We start from the raw sequence: 24,125 nt of genomic DNA, 5'->3' as shown, positions 1-24,125 counted from the left end.
TGCTCCTTGAAGACCCCAGGCCCAGAACGGGGCTGGACTGGTGCTCAGTGTTGGTAGGGGAAACAAGTTGAGATTGGTAAGGCTCCTGTTGAGACTTAGAATCGCTCCTCCTCTGGAACTACAAACTCCAGAAGGCTTTTCGCCTTAGTCATTTGACCCCTGACCTCAGGAAGCCATTTGTTGCCAAGCAACAGCAACTCCTACCGGCTTGCAACAGTTGGCGGTAAAACTGCTCCAGTGAGAGCCCACGCTGGGGCTTTGCGGGGGAGGGGCGGCGAACCCCTTAGGGCAGTGGACTGGTCGCGGGGCGGTGGTACAGTCTGAGCTTAGAGACGGGCGGTCGTCGAGGGGTGGGACCCGGTGATGTGGGCTACCGCGGGGATGCAGGGCTCGGGTGGAGGGTGGAAGCACCCGACCGGGATTAGAGGGGGGCGTTGCGCAGCGCTACAAGCCCTGGTGCACTGTTGCAGGGCTGCGGTAGGACCATGTGCGAGGGCCCGTCCCGCATCTCTGGACCCATCCCTCCAGACCCTACTCTCTGCCCGGACTACTACCGGCGGCCGGCCTCGGGTGAGTTGCGGGGTGCCTCGGCGGGGAGAGTACCCCGCCCCACCCCTGAGCACGGCTTTCCACCACGTCTTGCTCCTCAGCCCAAGGACGCCTTGAAGGAAACGCGTTGAAGCTGGACCTGCTGACTTCAGGTCGCGACCTGGATTCCAGTCCTCCTCGTGGCCCTCGCATCAGGCCTGGAGCCCGAGAGATCCTAGAGCGTGGCCAGCGAGGAGTGGGGGACGTGCTGCTGCAACTGGGGGGCATCTCCCTCGGTTCGAGGGTCTCTCCTAAGAGTAAGTCCTTGCAGACTATATTGAGACATTCGTAGGTCAAAAGCAGAGATTAAAATAGGGTGCTTCTTAATCGCCTTGAGCCCATGCAGTTAATGTTCTTTTCTGGGTCTTAGTTTATCTAGCATAAAAGAAGGGCAAAATACAACACCTCCTGGCAGAATCAGAATCCATCCTTCTGCAGAAAGCCCTAGCTTCAAGCTTTCACACCTTGATGGAACATTGTTTACTTAGTGCCAACTTTGTGCCAAACCCTATAGCTGTTAGGAAAATGGGGTTAAAAAGTATGGGAATCGCCGGGCGTGGTGGCGCACGTCTTTAATCCCAGCACTCGGGAGGCAGAGGCAGGCGGATTTCTGAGTTCGAGGCCAGCCTGGTCTACAGAGTGAGTTCCAGGACAACCAGGGCTACACAGAGAAACCCTGTCTCGAAAAAAAAAAAAAAAAAAAAAAAAAAAAAAAAAACTCAAAAAAAAAAAAAAAAAAAAAAAAAAAAAAAAAAAGTATGGGAATCGTCCCGGGGGTGGGGTAGTATCCAAGGGTGAGGAGAAGAGAAAGGGGTAATGGGGAGGGGGGATTTGGCACAGGCAGGACTGGGAGGAGAGGGCTACAGTTGGGATATGTGAATTAAAAAAAAAAATTTGGCAGGGAGAGTATGGGAGTCACAGTTGGAGGCAATGAACGAGGAGGGCCATGTGTATAGTATAAACGGTGATTAATGGTATACTTCATCATAAAATGTAGAAGATAACCAGGAGGGTGACTGTGGAAGGGAATAAGCTGATAACTGTGCTGTGGATGTGATGTCTAACTTCCACGGAGAGGCCTTGGTTGTATTTTAAAATGTATGTGTGTGTATATGTGCATATGTATGTGTGTGTGATGTTGGAGATTGAACCCAGGACCTGGCTTCTACCAGACATCTCCCAGATTGTCTGAGAGATCTTTCTGCCAAGGGTAGGGTGTGAATCTACATGCGATCTAGTCCGAGAGTAGTTGCATGGCCATTTGGTAGGGCTGTCCCTAGCAACGTTCCTCCCCACACCCCTCCAGGGAAAGATCCAAAAGACCATGAGAAGGAAAACTTGAGGCGGATCAAAGAGATTCAGAGGCGCTTCCAAGACCAGGAACGAAGCCGGGAGCGGGGCCAGCCTAAGCCACTGAAGGCACTGTGGCGCTCACCCAAGTATGACAATGTGGAGTCTCGAGTCAAGGCCAGGATGAAGGTATGTGTCCGGGGAGGCGGACATATCATCCATCTTGGCCAAGGTAATTATATCTGATCTAACTTACAGGGTGTGTGTGTGTGTGTGTGTGTGTGTGTGTGTGTGTGTGTGTGTGTGTTGGGGGGAGGTGGTGATCACAAAAGACTAAGACATCTGGGTGGACCTTCTCTGGGGAGCTGATGACATCAGGTCAAGTAAGGATTAGGCTAGAGGAAGAGAACATTCCTCAGAGATGAAACCCCACAGGTAGATTCTAGGATCAGGGAATAGGGGCAATGGGCATAGTGGGCATAATTCAGTTTGCAAGGGGCTGGGGTGGGGGGAGCAGAAGGTTTGAATAGAAAGCCAGCAGGGTACATAGCTGAAAGAACAACCTAAATTACTTATTAACCATCGGAGATGGAATCATGGGACACATGCACACTAGGTACTCACATAATATACCCAGGACCTTCCTGCTAATTCACTCTCAGTTCCCCTGTCTCTGCGTCACGCAGCCCGGGCTGACCTCAAACTCTCTGACTTTCTAACTCTCCTTTGTCCACCTCCGGAGGGCTGGGATTAAAAGTGTCCGCTACCACACTACTTTCTCTTTTTCTTTTAATTCATTCATGACTTTTTGAGATAAAAAAAAAAATATTATAGCTGGGCGGTGGTTGCACACGCCTTTAATCCCAGCACTCGGGAGGCAGAGGCAGGCAGATTTCTGAGTTCGAGGCCAGCCTGGTCTACAAAGTGAGTTCCAGGACAGCCAGGGTTAGACAGAGAAACCCTGTCTCAAAAAAACAAAAACAAACAAACATGATTGTGCACCACAGAATCCAGAAGAGGGGCTGGGTCTCTTGGGACTGGAGTTACAGAGAGCTGTGAATTGCCCTGTGATATTGCTGAGCAGTCTCCCACTCCCAGCCCCAACCATACCCCACCCCAGTATCTCCACTGCCACTTTGTTTCTAGACAGGGTCTCCCTGTGTAGCCTAGCCTAGCTTCAAACCCATTATGTAGCCCAGGCTGTCCTTGAACTGGCCTAATTGTCCTGCCTTAGCCTCCCTGATTTGGACCACCAAACTCATTTCTTTGAGTTTATAGCTTGTTCTTTAGCCTCAGGCTATCCTTGGATTCTCTCCATCACCTAGCCTGGCCCCAAACCGTTACTCTTTCTCCCCCGGCCTCCCGAGTCCTGGGACTGTAGGCATGCACCACTATTTCTTACAACATTTTTTTCCTGAGGACAGAGGCGGGCAGCAGCTCTTAGGTTTTGGAGGTAGTTACTATTTGTCTATCCAGGGACCCTGAAAGAGACTCGGGATTGAGAGAAAAGACAAGGTCATGTGAGACTGTAATTAGGCTGGAGCATCTGTGGCAGTGCCAGGGGGTAGGACTCTGTCCAGGAAGCAGATGGACACACAGCTCTGGCTCTCCCTGGTGAGCCCAAAATGTTATTGACAATCAAATCGAGGACAGTATGTTTAAGAGAGCAGCCCTTGGTTTGGGGGCTTGGAGGCAGTCCTTTGTAATGTTCGGGTGCTAGCTAGGAGAAAAGGGTGGTAGTTAAATGAGGCCAAAGGGAGTAGGGTTTTGGTTTTCTTTTCTTTTTTTTTTTTTTTTTTTTTTTAATTTTTTTAAGGCTGTGAGAGACAAGGAGGAGGCCCACAGAGATGAGCATAGAAAAGTTCTTAGAAGCCGGGCGGTGGTGGCACACGCCTTTAATCCCAGCACTTGGGAGGCAGAGGCAGGCGGATTTCTGAGTTCGAGGCCAGCCTGGTCTGCGGAGTGAGTTCCAGGACAGCCAGGGCTGCACAGAGAAACCATGTCTTGAACCCCCTCCCCTCCAAAAAAGAAAAGTTATTAGAGAAAGGAGGGACTGAAAGGGGGATGGTCTTGTAGGTTAGGACCCTGACTTCAACCTCCCTGATTCTTCTTGCTATACCCTACCTTCCAGGAGCTTGGCCCCGCCTCTGTGACAGAACCTGCCCACTTTCTGCGGGCACATTCCCGCTGTGGCCCTGGGCTCCCACCATCCCGTGCCTCCAGTCCTCAGCTCACCCTGCCAGGTTCCCGAGCTAAGGTGAGAGAGCGGGTCTGTGGGGACTTGACAGCCATCTGCCAGGAGTCCCACGGGTAGAGTCGGTACAGAGGTGCAGTGCAGTGCTACGGGGTCTCCACCATGCTTGCCATGTCTCTGCAGGGACCAGGCCTAGGTGTGGATTTCATCAGTCACAACGCCCAAGCTGCCAAGAGAGCCCCCCGGCGCCATTCCCGCTCCCTGCAGGTCCTTGCACAGGTTCAGGAACAGCAGCGGCAAGCCCAGGAGCGCTACAACGCCACACAGAAAGGCCACGTGCCCCATTAGTGAGTAGGTCCCGTGTGCTGACAAGTGCGGTGAAGGACCCCTGTAGAGGGTGAGAACCAGTGTGTCTTGGTGTCTGTCATCAGCCCTGGGCCTGTGCTTTCACAGCTTATTGGAACGCAGGGACCTGTGGCAGAAGGAAGCTGAAGCTCGCCAACGTAGCCAGCCAGACCCGTCCATGCCCCCCGGCCACACACTCATGCCTGAGAATCAGCGGCTAGAGACCCTGAACAATCTGCTTCAGAGTGAGTACTCGGGCAAGGGTGACTGAAAGGGAGCCCACGGAGAACCATGCATCCCAACCCAGCACTCACTGGTTCCGTGCCCCCTTGTAGGCCAGAGCCAGCTGCTACGTGAGCTAGTACTGTTACCTGCTGGGGCAGACTCGCTGAGAGCCCAGGGTCACCGTGCTGAACTGGACCGGAAGTTGGTGCAAATAGAAGAGGCTATCAAGATCTTTTCCCGACCCAAAGTCTTTGTGAAGATGGATGCTTAGCCCTTCCCTGCTTGGTGGGTAGAGTAACAGGGAGATCGATCCGTGTGCGGGTCACCATGTGGCTGCCAAGGGAGACTCAAGCCCTGTCATAGCTCCAAAGACAGGAGCGTTGGGGTGGGCAGAATCTAAAGCACTTCTTAGTCACCAGGGGCTGCAGAAGGGCCACCAGCCTTCCAACTTCTCTGTCAAAATTAAACCTTTTGTACACGGTGGCTGTGTTCCACAGACACTGTCTTAGAAATGCTAAGCTCAGTGGGCCTCTCGCTGCGTCAGCCGCCATAGGAAGGTCTCTCCCATGTCCTCCTACCTATGTCCAGGGAAGAAGGCTGACGTACAGGGTCAGAAGAGATTGGGGCCAGGACACAGAAGGAACACATCTGCATTTGTAGAAAACCTTTAATGTTCACCAGACTGAGAGGGTTCTGTGAGCAAGCTAGTCCTCCCTCCCCAACTGGAAAGTCCAGGCCGTGTTCCAGCAGCCTAAAGTGACAAGGGCGGCATCTCTGCCTGTCAGAGGCTGAATCCGCTAACATCACCTCGCATGCCGTTACCCCAGCCAGGATTGGCTTGCTCTCTGCTCTCCAAGGAGGGCAGAGAGCTGCCAGCACCAGGAAGTAGGCAGCCAGGTTGCAGGTCCCAGCACAGGGGCCCCTGAGACAGCCCATTAGAACAGGGAGGGTGGCGATTCTCAATGACCAGGTCACTGCTGTCATCGTCACTGTCAGGATCAGTAGGCCCAGGCCCTACAGAGGAAGGCCCTGACAGACGCCCAGATGCCCCCCGTACCACATTATTGCGCTGGTTGGCAGGCTTGACAGTGACGATGAGGTTGTGGCTGTTGGCGACCATCATGTCCGTCACTTGGTCCAAGGTCTTCCCCGCCACCTCAATGCCGTTGACCTCAAGGATCTCGTCACTGACTGCCAGCAGCCCTGTACTCTCAGCTAGACCCCCACGTACCAGGCGGGAGATGAAGATACCTGGGACCCGCTCCAGGCCCTGGGGAGCCACACGAACACTCATGCCATCTCGAATGTAGAAACCCAGGGGACGGTCTGACCCATGTTTGTGCAGCCTCACTCGTCGGTGGGTCTCAGGCAGTAGGTCCACATCTATAACTGAAGACACCTGGCGGAAATCTTGGGGCAAGCTGATTAACAAGGGTGGCCTGGTGCGCAGAGGTGCCACTGGTCGTAGCAGGAGCCCTTTCTTGCGCCTCTGTAGAGAGTTGGAGGCAAAAGCCAGGCCACTCGAGTCACCTTCTGCTGCAGGAGAGGGGGGACTAAGGTTAGAGACTCTTCTCCTATTTGGGCCTGTGATAGGGACAATGTCAACTGTTTTCCTGCTACTTGGAGGTCAGACCAAGGGCAGAGGCTACAGAAGGTAAAGCCTGGGGGCCCTGGGTATGGTCTACCCTAATATACCTGCCCTGTCACCCTACCCCAAGGAAGCTGCCCACTGTACCCCATCCTCACCCCGTTTCTGGACCAAGAGGCGCAGAGGTGGGGGCCCGCTGGCCAGGGCCCGGTGCAAACTGTCATCGTTGGTGAGGGGCAGCAGGTCACCGTGCGCATCCGTATAGCCAAGCAGCACATCCAGGCCAGGAATCTGGTGTACCACACACAGCAACCGCGAGAACTCCTGGAAGCCTCTCACCGAAGTGCGGGGTAGTGCAAAGCGTCGGAACTCGGCGTCAAACTGGAGGCGGGAGGGAAAGGGAGCGGAGTGTCAGGACATCCCAAGCCCCTTTCTCACTATGGCACTGAGGCTGTCAGGAGAGGGAAAGGCTGCTGGAACCGCTGCAGCCTTAGGCTTAAACCTCAGCTCCAGTACAAGGGACACTGTCCCTTGTACTGTCCAAGGTCTTTCCCTCGCTCTCCACACACCCAGGCCACAGAGGGACTCTGGAAGTCCATAGTGGGAAGGAGAATGCGATGAGGGGAGGCAGACTGAAAAGCAGAATAGGACGGAGGATGGAGGACAGAAAGAGGTGATGGAGAGCCAAGGAGCTAGTAAGGGAGAGAAGGGATTGGGAGCGCCTAGCGCAGTGGCCAGAGCCGAGACCAGAGAAGCCCTTACTTTGCTCTTCACCTCCACGATGCTATCAGGACTGCGCGCCGGAGTCCTCTGCGGCCTGGCCATTGCGGGGCCTGGCGGGCGGGGGACAGTGCCCCACAGCAGCCCGCCCAGGCGCAGGTGCACAGCCCGGCCCGCTGGCCCGAGCCGCCCCGCCCCTGGCGGTAGCACTCGCCCCGCCCTCCCACCCAAACCATGACGTCAAGGGGGACGCGACACCGAGAAACGTGGAGTCTACGTTTCCTAGGAGACGGAGACGGAGGCTGAGAGGGCTTCCTCTGTTCTTACGTCATCACGCTATGGTTCGAGCGTCCCCAAAGAGGACTCGACCAATCCGAGGGCAGAATGAGGGAACTAACAGTTGTTGCCTGTGCTGTCCTTTCCATTTGGCCTTACAGGGCCGCGCATTTTGTAGAAAAAAACTAAATCAACATTTTAGGAAAACTCTGGAGGTCTCACACAGAGCCGAAGTGGCTTCAGGCCCCATGCTCTGCTGCAGCCTAACCTGGATCGCTCTCATCCAAGCTAGTCCTTGCCTTTTCCTTTCCGGCTCTAGAGTTGTACTGAGGAACAGCTCACGGGCTCAAGAGAGATGCCCCGGTAAGGATAAACTGTCATCAGCCAGCAGCTAGGTCAGCCAGCAGGACCCAGGAAGAGCTTGCGCAGGCGCAGAACCGCGAAAGGGCGGGGTCTCAAACTTAGGATCCGCCCAGCGGTCACGTGCTTCCTCTCCCACTAGAGGCAGAGCGGCGGTGCTCGCGGGAAGACTCCTTCCTGGGGGTCTCCCAGGGTGCCGTCGTGCTAAGGTCGTGTTCAGGGATGCTGGCCCTGCAGCCTTGGATTCGAGAGCTGATCCTGGGCTCAGAAACACTGTCAAGTCCACGAGCCGGGCAGCTGCTGAAGGTAAGCGGGCCGCTCAGATCCCCGAGACCCGGGTGGAGACGGCGGGAGTGAATTGACACTAGCCACTACTGTTGTGTTAGGTACTCCAGGACTCGGAGACTCCCGGCCCATCTTCCGCCCCTGACACACCTGACACCGGGGCCGTGCTGCTTGTGTCAGACGGAACCCACAGTGTCCGATGCGTGGTGACGCGCAAAGCCATCGACACCTCCGACTGGTAAGAGAGGTACTACTTGTCCCCGGAAGGTGGGAGCCCAGCAGGCTAGTGCGACATTGAACCCGAGGTGGGCGGGTGCTGGAGAGGTGGGGAAGCTCATTCCCCAGGCGTATGGGGGTTTGTGCCTGTGCTCTGGGCAGTGATGGCTGTGCTCGCTGCAGGGAGGAGAAGGAGTTCGGATTCCGCGGGACCGAGGGCCGGCTCCTGCTGCTGCAGGCCTGCGGGCTCCGCATTCAGGTGGCTCAGGACCATGCGGTGAGTGGTAAGGCTCACCTGGGCGGGTTGGTTACTGTACCTAGCTCTTTGTCACCACTCCTGAGACACCACTCCCCAACTCCTCCAGCCTGCGGAGTTCTATCTCCAGGTGGACCGCTTTAACCTGCTGCCCACGGAGCAGCCCCGGGTACCGGTGACTGGTTGGTAAGTGATCCCTCCAAGGGAAGGGGATGTAGCTCAGTGGCAGACTACAGGCTTCGAATAGCTGAAGTCCTGAGGGCTTCGGTCTAAATCGCTCCATATTCCTCTCCCCAAAACAAAACAGTTAAAATGAAGCTTCCACCCTCTGCCTCTTCACGTGCACTTGGCATAGGTCTTCAGGTGAGAGGGATGGGCGTCAATCACCCTGCTCACCTGCCACCCTCCTCTCTCTCCCAGCAATCAGGATTCAGATGTGCAGAGAAAGCTCAATGAGTGTCTTGAGTAAGTTTGGGGTTGGGCCCTGAGGCTGTGCGCTGTATGGTCACGGGTGGCAGAGCTGGGTAAATTGGCATCAGAGCTGTTCCTGAGAAATCTTCACTGTTTCTCTAGGGACCACCTCTCAGAGTCTACTTCGTCCAGTGCAGGTACTGGCAGGGGTTTCCCGGTAACCCTACGTAACTCCCTCTGTGGTTATGTCGGTCGGCACCCGTTTCCTCAGTAAGTCACTGGGATCTCTTGCTCACCCTTCCTTCTTGTTCCACCTTTGATCCTTCTACTAAAATGCTGGCCCCAGGCCTAACCCTGTCCCAGCTTCTGGATGAGGTGAAGGAGGACCAGGATCATCGGAGAGCCCTAGTGTGTCTAGCTGAGAGCTGCCTGATGCTAAAAGGTCCTTGCACAACCACCCCCCTCACCCACTGGACCACCTCTGGCTCCCAGGCCACGGTCAGTGGTGGGCTTTTCCCGGGAGGTTTCAGAGGGAGGGTTAGGCAACTGCCATGCTGAGCTCTCTCTCGTGTCCCACAGGGAGAAGCTGTGTTCACTGTGTCTGGCTTATTACTGCACATCCCTGAGGATGAGGAACAGGTTCTGAGTGCTATAGGCTCAAGTCAGAAGGCACGGGGTAAGAACTGGATGGGAAAAGCGGGGGAGAGGGGGTGAAGAGACAGAGCCCACCACAGCACTGATGAGTCTCCAGAATTCCAGGGACCCATCTTTTTTCTTTTTTCTTTTTTTTTTTGTTTTTTTGAGACAGGGTTTCTCTGTGTAGCCTTGGCTGTCCTGAAACTCACTCTGTAGACCAGGCTAGCCTCGAACTCAGAAAATCTGCCTGCCTCTGCCTCCCAAGTACTGGGATTCAAGGCATGCGCCACCACTGCCCGGCATCCAGGGACCCATCTTTGTCCTTCATCCAGTTCCTTTGGTTCAGGCCATAAGCATGCAGTACTCTGGGTCAGATTACTGGACTGTGGAGAGGCTGTGAAATGCTGTATAACGTTGACAGGCACTCAGCTGTCCTGAGCAGAGAGGTCCTGTGCTCACACCGTCTCCTTTCCCCCAGAAACCCCTGCTTCACCCAGCCACATACCCCTGGAGGAAAGTGGTGCCAGCGTTAGCCTTCTGCCAGCCTTGGCTGCATCGGACCCTGGGCAGAAGGACAACTCCCAGCCTCCACCAGCTGTCGGCTCAACCTCCCCAAGAGCCCAGGCCCCCAACTCCCCACCCTGCAGTTCTACACTCTTGAGCTGCAGCCCCAGTCTCTCACCCCTTCGCCCTGCCCCTAGATGGGACCAGGCCTGTGAGACCAGAGCTCAGGCTCCTAAGCTGGAGTTCAGAGAGCTCCAGTGGTCCATCAAGAAACAGCAGCTTCTTCCAAGAACCGGAGCCCAGGAGCTGTGCTCTGTGTGGGTGAGTGCCGTAACCGGAAGGGAAACTGGGCAGAGCGTGGAGAGGGGCGAAGGGTAGGCTTGGGTGGCATTAGCAGTCCTTAACCGACTCTTACCTGGGTACTTTACCCCTTCCAGGAGCCCCCAAAGAGGCATCGTGATACTTCTGCATTCCAATATAAATATGAGACACCCTCTGCCTCCCTCCACACCCAGGTCCAAACTGCCAGGTGAGTGAGTGGGGCGGCCTTGCCCATGTTGGTCACCAGTCTCGGGTAACCCTGACCTCTGGGTGTGGCTTCTTTCCAGGCTCTCTCCTCAGCTTGTAGCTTGGGCCTTGAATATAGTGATGGAGTCAGAGTCGGAGTTAACCCAGGTCTGAGGAGACACTGGGACGTATCAGAGGACGTGCACACATGGGCCGGCGGACAGGCAGTATTCCACGCTCTGTTTCATTGAAATTTTTTAATAAAATAATTTCATGCGGCAGGAGGAGAGAGAGGATCAGGGGTTGGGGCCGCCGCCTCTTTGGTCTGTGGCTGGGGGGGGAGGGCTCCGCTCAGGGCTGGAGGGTTCTGTGGGGTATGGAGGAAGAGGCTTGGATCCAAGGTCAGAGCCTGTGAAGGGAGATAGAGACAATGCTGGGCTTGTGCTGAGCTGTCGCATCAGCTTCCCAGCTGGCCCGTGCCCACTCTCACCTAAGCTTGGGGATGGGGGTGCCTCGAGCTTCGGCCTACGCTTGAGGACAGGGGAGCGCTGCAACCGGAGGGGCCGTTCTAAAAAGGATACAGAAAAAACTCACTGGCTGTCCCCCCAACCCTTCTGGTCCACCTTGAGTGCACACAAAACCATGCACATGCTACGCCCATAGATGGTCCAGCTAGTGTCCTCCCACCCTAGCTGAGGTCGGCCTTCAGGAGGTGGGCTTCCTGACTGCTCCAGCACTCAGAGCAGTGGTGGCGCTGTCCAAGGACCAAGACCGATGGAGCCCACCTCCCCCTTCTCCTGCACTCCTGCACTCAAGCACAGACAGAGGTATCCCTCACCCGCGGGGGCCTGGAGCTGGTCCTCATGCACAGACAGTGCTCGTCGGCCTGCCGAGAGAGGCCTCGGCCTCAGCTGGCCATCTAGAGGAGGCCAAGATATCAGAGGACGTTCCCACACTCTGCCCACACCCAGCCTTTGCCTCCCACCTTTGGCCTTCCCAGATGAGTCGGGTTCCTAGCCTAGGAATGGGGTGCCTACCTACCTTCATTCCTGGGGCCCAAGCAGGGGTCCTCAGGGAGACTCAGGATGTCTGGGGCGGGGCTGGTTCTTCGGGGACTTGGGCTGGGACACGGGGAGGGGGGTCCTGGACCATCCTGTTGGCCCCAGCCACGGCCTCTGAGCTCTGCATTCAGCTGCTGTCCCAGGGTCTTCCAGGTGGCAGACTCGGGCCCCTGGCCTCCTGGCCCAGGTCTACATGAGGGATCTGGGTAGAGAAAACAGTGGTGGCTAACATTCCAACCATGAGGAATGGTTCTGCGAAACGCTCTGATCCCCCTCCCAACCCATCCAGTGGCCCTCACTCACCAGCAGACACGGAGTGGGTGCGGGACTTGATTGAGATGGGAGGGGTCTCTGTGGAACTGTCCATAATGTCACCTGCAAGGAGGGATTGGAGGGTTAGGTGTCAGACTGTAGTGGTGGGGGAGAGCAGCCTGTCCCGCAGAGGAGCGAGTACCTTAGGGGTTATCTCTGAGGCCACCTTGTCCCGGGCGGGGTCCTACTCACCATCAGAGCCTGCCTTCTTGATCTCGCCGTCTTTACTCTGTGGGAAACACATGAGTCAGACAGTGGCCCTGCTGCCCTTACTCTGGCCTCGTCTCTGTTCATGTTCTTAAAACCCAGCTACAGAGTGCATAGCTTAGGCTGGCCAGAGCACGGCACAGGCAGTTCCTACCCTCTGACCTTACAGTCTGGGATAGACGGATAGCTAACACGCAGAAATGTTCATGTTAGTCATGACCGGTGGGTTTTGTTTGTTTGCTTTTGAGATAGTCTTACTTGCAATCCTCCTGCCCCAGCTTTCTGAATGCTGAGATTACTGCCACATCTAGCAATTAATAATGTGATTTTTCTTTTCCTTTTTTGCTTTTTTGAGACAGGGTTTCTCTGTGTAGCCCTGGTTTTCCTGGAACTCACTCTGTAGACCAGGCTGGCCTCGAACTCAGAAATCCGCCTGCCTCTGCCTCCCGAGTGCTGGGATTAAAGGCGTGCGCCACCACGCCCAGCTAGTAATGTGATTTCTTAGTTCTATGACGTGCCACACTTTAATGTCACTACATTCAGGCCAGGTCTCACTGCATACATTCTTCCTGAAAAGCTATTTAAATGGATGGCATACCAAGGTGTAGTACCTAATAAAGACCGTGATTGTAGTAATGTTATCCGGGTGACCATGGAAGGGTGTCAGGAAAGGCTCACTAGGAACTGCAGGGAAGGCCGAAAAGGAGCCTGTTAATCCATGACCAGACAGAGAATATAAACCAATGGCCAAATGAGGTTCCAAAGGAAAATAGGTCTAAAGTGGAATCTGGATAAAGGTGCTGGAGGGATGGCTCAGCAGTTAAGAGCACTGACTGCTCTTCCAGAGGTCCTGAATTCAATTCCCAGTAACCACGTGGTGGCTGGCTGAAAACCATCTGCAATGGGATCCAATGCCTGTTTCCGGTGTGTCTGAAGACAGTAACAGTGTACTCACATTAAATATTTAAAAAAAAAAGGGGGGGGGGAAACCTGGATAAAGAAAAAGTTCCTGGAGGACTTTCAGGTATAGGTAAAACAAGGCCAAATTTCTGTTAATTTCTCCTTTAGAGAAAGGAGTTCCCTATACCCTAGAAGATCTGAACCAGGTCAGAAGCAAGAAGGAAGAAAGTTAAATACAGTGCCTCTTGAGGGGTGAGAACATGTAACTGATAATTAGATCTATTTCCACCATGTGTTTCTCCCTTCTTGGTCACATATGTCACCCATGGATTACCACATGCCACCTGCCCCCCGCAGTTCACCCCCCACCCCCAACTCACTTGCTTCCTCTTGCTCTCGGCACCCGCACTGCCCCGGCTCACGCCGATCCGCTGCAGCATCACTTGTACCCGCTGCTCAAAAGATGGAGCCAGTTCTGTGTCTCCCCGTTCCAGAGGCCGCCTCTGAGGACAGAGATGCCTAAGTGGAGAGAGAGCCCACTGCTCTCTGTCCCTGAAGAGCCCTCCGCCCCGGCCCCTGGCCTTACCTTATCAGGTCTGGTACCCACAGCTGCTTCCTCCTCAGCAGGCAGCAGTATCATGGAGTAAGCCTTGCTTTCCCGCGTGTACCGAGGCCGATTTCTGCGCGCAGGGTCAGGGCTGCTGGTGCCGCCTTCGGCCCCTCCAGGTTCCTCACCACGGCCTGGACGGGCCGGTGGTCGCAGCAGATCCCCAAGTGTGGTTTTTCTGGCGCGAGCTGCTGCTCCAGGGCTGGTCTCCAAGTCAGGTCGCGGACCCCTTGTTGAACGAGGTTTCTTAAAGGCAAAGAGGGTACCCAGCTTCTTTCGAAGTGTGCGGGGAACGGGAGTGGTACCTCCCTCCGCGGCTGGATCCTCCTCTGGGGCCCAGCTGTAGGAATATAACCATCAGTGAGTGAAGAAACTCGAGGATGTCCCACCCGCTTCCGCCCCCAGTCAACCGACCCTCACTCACAGGTGGTCCTGCTGGATCAGCCTTTTGGAGAAGAATTCCTCCACACCCTCATCCACGCGAGCAGTGAGCCCATTCCCTTCTTGAAGCAGGGCTGGGGGCACCTGGGAGACATTGGGAGGTTAGGAGTCAGGACTGAGAACTGTGACCCCCCCCCCAACTCCCCTCCTCCCCAGTGGCCTGGCCTGAGTACATCCCAGAGCTGGGAACTGCCTGTACCACGCTGGCTTTCATTCATTGCTGTCACAGCGCACCCGCCCAGTCCAGAGGCTGATATACCCTGAAGCACTCCGCTGTCACTAAGCAAACACCTACGGGTCGCACATTGCAATATGCTGTCCCTTCTACTCCCAACAGTTCCCTGCAGTACCCTAACCCTCCACCTCCACCTCCACACCACACCACCCGGCCTCTCATCCCGGCTCAGGCTCAGTGGCGCTGCTGCTGCTGCTGCTGCTGCTGCTGCTGCTGCTGCTGCTGCTGCTGCTGCTGCTGCTGCGTCAGACCCTCGGGGGGCCTCAGACCAGCTCCTCCTCTCCTTCTGCCAGTGCCCACTACCCTTGCCAGTACCCAACCCACACATATATCCACCCGCTGGTACACAGCAGACGCAGGAGTGTCCCGCGGCCCAGCTGCCCAGTGTTTTTCAGTAACCTTAGGAGAGGGAGGGCAAGGCGGACACCCGTTCTCGCACGTTCACCCATAGAGCAGACCACTACAAGGAGGGGGGGTCCACCATCTAGTAGCTCCTCACAGGAAAGCCACACACCATGGCCTGAGGCTGAGGGTGGCCAGAAAGATGATAGGGCGCGATCCGGTGGCCTTGGGCCTCCACAACCCATCTTCCAGTTTTTCTATCTCAAGTGAAGAGCGAATGGTCCACCCATGACCCTCAAGAGGGGCGAGGGGGAAGGGAAGCACTTACCTGGGGGCCCCCCGGCGGCGGGCGGTGGTGGTGCTGGCGACGTGGTCTCGGTCGGGCTCGGGTCGGGTGGCGTAGGGGCTGACCGGCGGGTGGCAGGTCCATGCGAGGCAGAGGGCCGGCGGGTGGCCCCGGGGCGGCGGGGCTTGGAGAGCCGCGTGCAGACGGCCCGGCTTGCGGCTCTGCATCTTCCCCCGGAGCTGCCAGCTCGGGGTCCCGTTCCGCTTCCTCAGCAGCACCTGAGGCAAAAGCACCAGAAGAGCACAGAGCGTCGAACCCGGGGAGGTGGCGGAGGCGCTAGGGCGGGCGGCGGGGACCCGCCCAGGGCGCGGGGAGGGGCCCGGCTACGCCGCCCGCCCCTCCCCCAGTCGCCGCTGTCCGTGGTGCTGAGCGCGGCCCCGAGTGCGCGCGACTCTGTGCAGCCTCCAAGCATGCGCGTCCTGGGGTTAGGGAAAGGGGAGGAGGAGGAGGTAGGGAAGGAGGTATCTTAGTGTTATTCTGTTCTGGTCCCACAGGGTTCTGAGAACAGCTGACTCCGGCTTTCTTCCTGGCTTGGCTCGGGGAAGGGCTAGGGGTACATCCGGGACAGGGCTGAATGAGTGTCCAGATTTAACAGAGCTTCAGTCCACTTGGATAAACTCTCTTCCCTCTAGGGCCTGACTTACCAGGAAGGGAGGAGACCAGATGAAAACAGTTACTGGGCTCAAGCCATTTCCATGAAGAACCATCATCCTGGTGGGATGGGTACAGCCTCAGTCTAGGGTTAGGGTGGGGTATGACCCAGGCCTGCTTCTCACCTTCTACATTCCAGAGCAAGAAGGAGAGAGCCGGTTCGAGGCCAGCCTGGTCTACAAAGTGAGTTCCAGGACAGCCAGGGATATACAGAGAAATCCTGTCTCGAAACGCCCCCCCCCCAAAAAAAAAAGGAGAGAGCCGGGGTTCTAGGCTTGGAATTCCGAAGACAATTACCTGTTCTCTCTCCTCTTCCTTCTCCGTAGGAAAGAAAAGCTCTTCCAATCCCCCAGTCTCAAAGGGGCTGAGCTCATTTCCACCCAGTGGTGGTACAGCAGGGGCCACCGTCACTGGTGCCTGCTGAGTTAGACTCTCCACCTGTAATACCAGGCCACCCAAAGATAGACAGAACTAAAATAACCTTAAAGTAGCTATCTTAGGACCCCAGAAGTCATTACAGGGTTCCCTGTGAGTGTTAAACAAGTTACTCTGTGAAATGTGTGCAAGGCTTCCCCCCTTACCAGTCGATCTCGGGCTGCATGAAGACCTGCAAGAGCCTGAGCCACAATGCTCTCTGCTAGGGTCCCTGTGATTGACAGGCGCATGTCCCTGAAGGCAGGAGACAGTGAGGATTAGTGTGCTATCTCTGTCCAGCATTGCCCAGCCCAGTCGGGCTTGCTCACCTCAGCCTAGCGAAGGCATCTTGCAGCAGATGTTCCGGAAGCAGCTCTGGGAGGCCCCCGGAGCCCACCAGAACTCCCTCTAGCTGCTTCCTCCAGCCAGGTGTCTGCAACATCTGTGGGCAGAGGCTCCTTGTGGTATCCAGGGTGGTCTGAGTGAAGTCCTGGGCAAAGTCCGTTACAAAATGGTTAGCAGTATGGCTAGGGCCCAGCTCCCTTTGGCTTTGATGGTGTGCGTTCCCATTAAACCACTGCTGACTAAGGGCATATAGATCACAGACAAGCCTGTGGAATGAGAGTCAAGCCTGCCTGTGGAGGTGAGGCTGGGGCAGGACTAGTACCTTACCTGGATGTCTTGGCGGCAGATCTCGCCCACCTGACCCAAGAGGCTCTCTAGCTTCTGCTGCAGCTGCCAGTGGTGGCTTGGGGACCTCCCAGCCTCATAGAGAATGGGAAGGATCTGGGGGGGGCCAAGGAACAAAAGGAGCTGCACGCTGGCATGTGATTGGGTGCGGAAAGGTCTTCAGAACAAGAGAGAGGATGCTCACGCTGAGAGAGAAGTTGGCATTCTGGATGGCGTCCTCAGCCTGGTGCACGGCAACCTCACCCTGGGGCCCAGCCCCACAGCCCAGCAGCTCCATGTGCTCCTGTACTGACTGGCATAGCTCGTTCACCTCCTGAGGGGAGGGAGTCATGGATTAACCATGGATTAACCCCTCCCTTTGTCTCTCATCAGTCTCCTTGATTCTGCCTGTCCCCCTTCCAGGGTTCTCCTACAAGAAGACAAACTGTGAGTGAAACCTTATCTGATCACTTGATAGTTTCACCAGGCCTAGAACAGGAAGGAAATAAGCTTTGGTCACTCTGATTTCAAAGCTGTCACCTAAACCATCCATACAGAGGATAGGTGTGTGTGTGTGCGCGCGCGCGTGCGTGCGTGCATGTGCAAGAGAAAAACGGAGGAGACAAAGTATGGCAGGTATGCTGTAAGGACTATGGTTTTGTTCTGGTTTTTGTTGTTGTTGTTTTGTTTTTGTTTTTCGAGACAGGGTTTCTCTGTATAGCCCTGGCTGTTCTGTATAGCCCTGGTCAACTCTGTAGACCAGGCTGGCCTCGAACTCAGAAATCTGCCTGCCTCTGCCTCCCGAGTGCTGGGATTAAAGGCGTGCGCCACCACGCCCGGCAGGACTGCATGTTTGATGGATGGTCCAGAGGCAGACCCAGGAGGACTGAAGGCTTCGGTATGGCCAGGAGGGAGCTGGAAAGGGCATTTAGTGATCTAGGCACCAAAGAAATTGGGCTCCAATAAATAAAAAAAAATCATTTGAAGGTGCGCAGTGCATAAAGCCCACCCCTCAGGATGTCTGAATGAAGGTAACTGAAAGCTTGGATAAGAATTGAGGCTTGGCAGCCCGGTCTACACAGAGAAACCCTGTCTCGAAAGAAAGAAAGAGAGAGAGAGAGAGAGAGAGAGAGAGAGAGAGAGAGAGAGAGAGAGAGAAAGAAAGAAAGAAAGAAAGAAAGAAAGAAAGAAAGAAAGAAAGAATCAAGGCTTGGAACCAGGCAGTGGTGGTGTGCACCTTTAATTTTAGCACTTGGGAGGCAGAAGCAAGCAGATCTCTTCAAGTTCAAGGATATCCCAGGCTACACAGAGAAACCCTATCTCAAGAAATCAAAACCAAATGAAAGAATTGAGACTTGGGAATGCATAGGTAAGAATAATACAAAAAGATGGGTTAATGAAAGGAAATTAAAGCCGGAGATAGAACTGCTGGAGCTAGCACACAGTCAGTGGAGAGAGGAGATTAGTCCTTAAATGGGAAGTCGAATGAAGAGGCTACAGCAAGGACAGCCTATTTAAACCCTTAAAGCAGCCAAATGTCACACGGGAAGCTGTTTCAAGATTGGTGACCAGGGAAAGGAAATCGTTTGAGACTCAGAACTCAGCACTGTGGTCCAGGAAAGTCAGACTCTGACTCGGGTGCTCAGGTATTCAAGATTAGGGCAAGGGGCACTAACCTGCTCTGAGTGGTCTGAAATCAGACCCAAGGGCTGAAGGCGGGGCTTGAGGTCCGAAGTAGAGTCTGCCTGGTTGTTCCTCCAGAGACAGGCTTGGATCTGCAGTCAAAGAGATGGTGAGAAATGCCGGGGGGGGGGGGGGGGGGGGTGGTCACCACATACAAAACAGCAGAGAGAAGCTCGGCCCCCCACCTGATGGACTGCTCGAGTTGTCAGTTCTGGCCGGCTGCGATGAGCCTGGGTTACATCGTTCAGTGGCAGCGGCATGGACTTGAGGCTGTGGTTCTGTTCCAGGGCTTGTGCCACATCCAGCAGGCCCAGAGCGGATGTGTTGTTCCGGTCCCAGATCACAGACCTGGGCCCCACCAGGCTTCAGCAGGGGCAGAACCCCGCCCAACCCTCTGGCCTTATCCAATCATCTGTCTCAGCAGCATGCATACCTTAGACCCATACACCCGTCTAATATATAACCCTTGCTCTCTCCTGTCGGTCCCAGCCCTTATCGCGATCATGCCCACCGTAGCCTGGTGTTGACGCGTAGAGCCTTGGCCAGCATCTTGGCGCCAGCATCCCCTATGGCATTGCCACTGATATCCAGCGCTGTCAGTTTAGGATTGGTGCCCAAAGCCCGGATCAGGACGCTGGCACCCTGCTTCAACCGCGACTCAGCCACCGATAGCGACTGCAAAGGCTGGGGTTCAAAGAAAGGCACAGATGGATACATAGGCTCAGGTTCAGCAAAGAGGGTTGGAAGGAACAAACTTAAGCGTTACGTTACAAGATGCTAATCGCTTGAGGACCCCCCCCCCCCCGCCGAGCTCTGTGAACTCACACAGTCGTCATCCTGCATGAGCTGGGCTATCCTATGCAGGACATCATCCAGAGTCTCCCTGTGGAGAGGGGCTGCTGTTAGGGAACTAAATGGGTGGTGAAGTCCTTTCTGAGAGGTACAGGGATAGGCTTGGGACTCACTTGCACCGAACGTTGAAGTTCCTTCCAAGGGCCACGTGTTTCAGAGACCGGCTCCTCCCGATGGCAAGCACCAGAGTCACCATGTCTGAACCAAAGCCTAGGGGTAACCAGAGTGATGCATAAGGTGCTCCTCCGAGGTCAGGGTCCCCACCCTGGGGATCCGGTACAAATAATAGCATGGATGGGTTCCCTGGTGGCCTCACCATTATCCGACAGATCCAAGGAGCTCAAGGCACCCGCATCACAAACTAAGTCTTGTATCACCTGGGCACCCATAGAGCGCAGCTGGAGGTGGGGGTAGGGTACACTCAGGATTATGCCTGGGTCGGAAAGGCCTCCCAGCCTCACTCTCAATCATGGGGACATGCTCTCAGCTCACAACCAGGACTGGGTACCTACCTCACACGCACTGAGATCTAGGTGCAAGTCGCGGATCTGAGTGTTGAGCGCGAGACCTTCTAGAAGGGCCCTGGGAGGGGGTAACACACAGGTGACAAGATATGGGAACGTGGGACTCAGGGTTCGAACGAATAAGCGCCAGGCAGGTTGGGGACTACGAAAGATTATGGGTGTCATAGAGGGGTGAGGCAGTGGAGGTCAAGAGACACTGCTCAAGGTTGTGACTGACCTGAGCGCTTCGGGTGGCAGCTTGCAGCCCGCCAGGCCCAGGTGCTGTAGCATCCTCGCACCACCAAGGAAGCGTTGCAGTGCGGCTGGTGCTGCTTGGGACTTCCTGCGGTGGGGGGTGGAGAGCAGAAGAAGTGGGATTTCCGCTCAGGGGAGCTGATACCCTCAAGCCTCGTCCTTCCGAGCCTGCCTGGTGCCCCTTACGTGCGAGAGAAGATATTCCTCGAAGCTTCCAGATGGGTGAGGCTGGAGCAGCAGCCACCAGATAAGGCCGTGAAGAGCTGAGGGGAAGGTGGTATTAGTGATAACCTCCCAGAAGCCCTGGCTTTCTCTGCCACACTCTGCTCTCCATCCTACTCTGCTCGGGCGCAGCCAAGCCCCACCACGCATCCCCCATGACCACACTCTCACCGTGCCTAGAGCGGCGTCAGTGCCTGCAAGATTCAAATACGCCAGGACGTTAGGACGGCTCAGGAAAATATACAGGCCCTATGGAGGGAAAGAGGGAGGCAGGGGTTGCCTAAGGCTCTGTCATCCCACTGACTCGGTGGTCCCAGTTTCTGACTTTAAAAACTGCTACTCACCCCACTATCCTGTGAGGGTCCCAGTGCCCCAGGGTTCCCAGAAAGATCCAGGTGGGTCAGGGTGGAGTCAAAGGTAGTATTCATTGCCAGTGCCCTGCCTAGAGCTCTCATTCCTGGTGGTGGGCGGAAGGAGCCTCTGAGTATCAGACACACTCACCTCACCTCGCCCCCTCCCAACCCTCCTCAGTTCCACCCACCTCGAGGTGTCAACCCTGTCTGTGCTAGGCTGAGTCTCCTTAATGCTCCTGGACAGTGCTCAAGGTGTCGGCTGAGTGCAGCCATACCTGTGGATAGAGCAGCTCTGTGAGCCTCACCTCTCCTGGCTCGCTCGGCTGCCTTGGGTCTCCCGGGTTCTGCCATACCTCTGTCATCCAGCAAGTTCCCAGACAGGCTGAGCTCCCGAAGTCCAGAATTAAAATGTCCTGCCAGGATCTGGGCTAGTCGCCTAACGAAGTCTCTGAGGATCAAGACCCTAAGGTAAGATTGATTCCCAGTCTCTCCAGGGACCACAGGTTCCCAAGCCCAGCTCAGGCCTCTCACCCTCGCAGACCACACGTCTCCAGCACCAGCTCCTCCAAATAGGAGGATTGACTCGTCATGTGCAGAATCTGTTCCGAGACCTCCAGGCTCTGAGAGCAAGAGGGTCGTGACTCATCAGGTTGAACTTTGACCCTTGCACCCTCGGCACTCCCTTTTGTGTGTACCCTCTCACCAGCTTCATGTCCTCGCAGGAGAGGCGCCGGAACCACAGGTTATAAGATAAGGCAGCTACACTCAAGGCCAGGTCTCTAGCATGGGGAAGAGAAAATGCTGTGCTCAGGGCCTCCCACAGGGCTGTCAGCAGCCCCTCTACGGAGAGACTAGGAATTTGGGTGCTGGAGTCCCTTCCTCCCAATCCCGGCAGGCCTCATACCGGCTGCCAAAGTGGCTGAAATCTCCAAGGCAGAAGTGGCGGCAGCCCTGGCGATGGTAGATAGTGTCCACATCCTAGATGTGAAGAAAATAAGTCACAGCTAGCTTGGGGCCACAAAGGGTAGAGGGACTTAGCACACACAAGGGGCATCAAACATCCCCCAGAGCTCCCCTGAAAGGGCCCTACCCTCACCCACTGAATCTCCTCTCGGAATGGGAAGCCATTGTAATCGCACAGAGCTTCGTATGTCTCCAAGAAGCCACCTAGAGAGGTGTCAGGGGCATGATGGAGAGACAGACAGACACTAAGTCAGAGACAGGGAAAAGGTCAGCCCCATAGTAGATTGCGGCAGTGATAAAAGTGGCCCTGTTCACTTTGGGGAGCCCCCCAATACCAAGGGACTAGGGTTGCACGGAGGCAAACTGGAAGGTTTATGCGGCTCTGACTTGGCCCTCACCACAGGGACTGCTGGGTACGGTGGACTCTAAAGGATGGCTTCTCTCCAGTCGAGCCAGCAGTGACGAGGGTGTGGGTTTCCGGAATAGCTTCCTAGGCAGGGGATAAGGAGAAGAGGCAAAAGGGGCTTCTAGCTCCTCGAAGGATGAGAAACCGATGCCCTGCCCCACCCCTTGGGATTTCCTAGGCCTCACCCAAGGGTTGAACGAGGGAAGACCTTTTTGATGGCAGCAGCCACATGCTGAGCCAGCTGTTCCAGGGCAGCCACACCAGGAAACTCCAGGACCAGTTCAGGCAGGGACTCCAGCTCAAAGGTGACCTGGGGAAGGAGAAGCCTTTTGGATCCCTGCATGGTGGAAGCTGCTGTCCATTCAGAGTGATGCGTGTAGGAATAAATGATCAAGCAGAGTGTAGGTTCAAGTTGGGGTCCAGCTTCTTACCCGAGGAGGTGTTTCCTGTAGTGCCATGGCCTGGACCTCCAGGTAGCTGAACGTGCAGTCCACCTGGAAAGCATTTGGACTGACCGTTGCCGCTCTCTTGAGCCTAGTTTTTCTTCCTTCCTTCCTTTTTTCTTTCCTGAGACAGGGTTTCTCTGTGTAGCCCCGGCTATCCCGGAGCTCACTCTGTAGACCAGGCTGGCCTCGAACTCAAGAGATCTGCCTGCCTCTGTCTCCCTAGTGCCAGGACTAAAGGTGTGCACCGCCATCTCCTAGCTTGTTCTTACATTTTAAAAACTGTACTATTGGATGTTTCGTTGGCACGTTTGTCTCTGTACCACTCTTGTGTGCCTGGTTCCCCAAGATGCCAGAAGACAGCGTGGGTGACAGGGAACTAGAGTTCCAACCACTTTGTGAGCCCAACTGGTGGTAGGAGGAAAATTGAACCCAGGTCCTCTCTCCACAGTCCATGATTTTGTGGCATTCTGAGCTAGACCTGCCGAGATTTCCCTCCTGTCTGGGGCTGGCAGCGCAGCGCTGTTGGAAGGTAAAAGCCAGTGTGGGCAAGGAAGACAGCTGTGCAAAGGCTGCCCCCTTGCTGAAGGGGGTTAGGGGTGTTGGCCTGGCCTGGGACTCACCCTCAGGGGAAGGCAGGTGTGCAGCAAATATGCCCTCCATCGAAGCAGTGCCTGGGGGGAGACAAAAGACTAATACTCTAGGGAAATCAAGTTTCTTGTGTCGGTCTGGCCACTGTCCTGAGCTACCTTACCAGGATATGGCTTTGCTCAGCACCTTCCTGGGGAAGCCAGGTTTTCAACAGCAGCTCAGCCTCTTTGGGCCACAGGAACCTGGTGATCTCGCCTGTGGAAAGACAATCTACTGGGTGACTTTGGTCCTTCTATTAGGGCCACTCTGTGCCCAAAGTCTGTGCTAGACTGAGTGCCCAGGTATTCATGTATGGATCAGCTAGGAAGAAATGAAGCGGACTTTTAGGCACTGGCCCTCCCTCCAGAACAAAAATCTCTGGTCAAGTTCCCTAAGGCGCTGAGAGGTCTGCTTTGGAGTCAGGCTCTTCGCGGCCAGGTGGGCTCCTAGGGCTTACCTTTCAGTTCACAGGATATGCTGTCTGGGGTCTGAGCCATAGGGCCGGGACGGCCCAATGAGCTCTGGCGGGAAAAAGCAGCCGGCAGGAACGTACACAGGAAGCCAGGGGCCCAGGCAGCACTGCAGCCACCTGCTCCTCCTGCAGCGGAAGGTACGCGCTGCTTCCTGCCTGGCCGCCCCCGGCCCGGCCCCTCCCCGCCCCGGCTTCGTTGGCTGAGTTCGCTCGGGTGGGTTGTGGGAGGATGGTCGAATCTTGACTGCTGCTGTCGCTCAGGGACTTTTCCTTCCGGGTACTCGGGTACTCATGGGTGTGGTGTGTAGGGGAGAGGGTCTTGCCTTTTCACGCCTTGCCTGGTGCCCTACTTCCACCCTGCCCCGTAGTCCCCGGCGCGAACACCAGGGGACGCCACCCTCCAGGGGATGCCAAAGGCCTAACTTTATTCCAAGACACAGGTTGGGTAGATTGGAGTAACTCAAAGGAAGCAGAACAGGTGTCTCTGTGCAGTAAAAAAATTACCCACCACCCAAGGAAGGTTCTGCCCTGCTCAGACACGAATTTAAGAGTCTGGCAACCTATTTGTAATCCCAGCACTGTAAAAACAGGCAGGAAGAAAAGAGGCTGGGCTGCACTTTCAGAGACGTGCCAGACTTTTTGACTGGACCATGGTTGGTGCCTGCTTTTAATTGGGAGGTCCAGGCAGGAGGTCTCTTGAGTTCGAGGTCATTCTGGTCTATAGTCCTTGTCTCAAAAACCAGAACAGCCATAATCC

The 24,125-nt window shown here is 55.5% G+C and overlaps 4 protein-coding genes across 7 annotated transcripts; 2 read left to right on the top strand and 2 right to left on the bottom strand.

The window, feature by feature from the left end:
• The first annotated feature begins 191 nt into the window (after positions 1–191).
• Enkd1 (enkurin domain containing 1) lies at positions 192–5,121 on the top strand. 2 transcript variants are annotated; one of them, XM_021220009.2, is made up of 8 exons: positions 192–237; positions 471–570; positions 651–845; positions 1,895–2,067; positions 4,010–4,135; positions 4,256–4,419; positions 4,526–4,662; positions 4,753–5,121. In XM_021220009.2, the coding sequence occupies exons 2-8, from the start codon at positions 486–488 to the stop codon at positions 4,911–4,913; spliced, it is 1,041 nt and encodes a 346-aa protein (XP_021075668.1). In that variant the 5' UTR covers positions 192–237; positions 471–485; the 3' UTR covers positions 4,914–5,121. The 2 variants fall into 2 exon arrangements, with proteins under 2 accessions (XP_021075668.1, XP_029388346.1); XM_029532486.1 differs by having other exon boundaries at positions 204–223.
• Positions 5,122–5,290: 169 nt separating this feature from the next.
• On the bottom strand, positions 5,291–7,143 carry Pard6a (par-6 family cell polarity regulator alpha). 2 transcript variants are annotated; one of them, XM_021220005.1, is made up of 3 exons: positions 6,993–7,143; positions 6,389–6,611; positions 5,291–6,175 (listed from the first exon to the last, which is right to left on the bottom strand). In XM_021220005.1, the coding sequence occupies exons 1-3, from the start codon at positions 7,053–7,055 to the stop codon at positions 5,424–5,426; spliced, it is 1,038 nt and encodes a 345-aa protein (XP_021075664.1). In that variant the 5' UTR covers positions 7,056–7,143; the 3' UTR covers positions 5,291–5,423. The 2 variants fall into 2 exon arrangements, with proteins under 2 accessions (XP_021075664.1, XP_021075663.1); XM_021220004.2 differs by having other exon boundaries at positions 5,294–6,178.
• Positions 7,144–7,453: 310 nt separating this feature from the next.
• Acd (ACD shelterin complex subunit and telomerase recruitment factor) lies at positions 7,454–10,684 on the top strand. Of its 2 annotated transcripts, XM_021220001.2 has the most exons (11): positions 7,454–7,892; positions 7,973–8,109; positions 8,271–8,364; positions 8,453–8,529; positions 8,764–8,808; positions 8,917–8,951; positions 9,101–9,252; positions 9,334–9,430; positions 9,869–10,215; positions 10,332–10,423; positions 10,503–10,684. In XM_021220001.2, exons 1-11 carry the CDS (start codon positions 7,809–7,811, stop codon positions 10,573–10,575), a joined length of 1,233 nt encoding a protein of 410 aa, XP_021075660.1. In that variant the 5' UTR covers positions 7,454–7,808; the 3' UTR covers positions 10,576–10,684. The 2 variants fall into 2 exon arrangements, with proteins under 2 accessions (XP_021075660.1, XP_021075662.1); XM_021220003.2 differs by lacking the exons at positions 7,454–7,892; positions 7,973–8,109; positions 8,271–8,364; positions 8,453–8,529; positions 9,101–9,252 and having other exon boundaries at positions 8,778–8,808; positions 10,503–10,682.
• Positions 10,644–23,393, bottom strand: Carmil2 (capping protein regulator and myosin 1 linker 2). Its single transcript, XM_021220000.2, has 39 exons — positions 23,354–23,393; positions 23,021–23,112; positions 22,890–22,940; positions 22,255–22,317; positions 22,009–22,133; positions 21,816–21,907; positions 21,551–21,621; positions 21,359–21,432; positions 21,158–21,233; positions 20,986–21,074; positions 20,808–20,902; positions 20,643–20,729; positions 20,446–20,558; positions 20,273–20,350; positions 20,066–20,142; positions 19,863–19,967; positions 19,634–19,703; positions 19,438–19,519; positions 19,235–19,331; positions 19,095–19,152; positions 18,781–18,953; positions 18,455–18,617; positions 18,263–18,361; positions 16,792–16,920; positions 16,590–16,703; positions 16,247–16,407; positions 16,085–16,172; positions 15,801–15,941; positions 15,497–15,563; positions 14,835–15,070; positions 13,913–14,013; positions 13,468–13,828; positions 13,262–13,384; positions 11,967–12,003; positions 11,766–11,837; positions 11,443–11,664; positions 11,240–11,320; positions 10,892–10,969; positions 10,644–10,810 (listed from the first exon to the last, which is right to left on the bottom strand). Exons 1-39 carry the CDS (start codon positions 23,391–23,393, stop codon positions 10,698–10,700), a joined length of 4,194 nt encoding a protein of 1,397 aa, XP_021075659.1. The 3' UTR covers positions 10,644–10,697.
• Positions 23,394–24,125: the final 732 nt, after the last annotated feature.

This window comes from Mus pahari, chromosome 20 (genome assembly GCF_900095145.1).
Source record: "Mus pahari chromosome 20, PAHARI_EIJ_v1.1, whole genome shotgun sequence".
NCBI classification, from domain to species: domain Eukaryota; kingdom Metazoa; phylum Chordata; class Mammalia; order Rodentia; family Muridae; genus Mus; species Mus pahari.
This window is presented reverse-complemented; position numbering and strand designations above follow the sequence as displayed.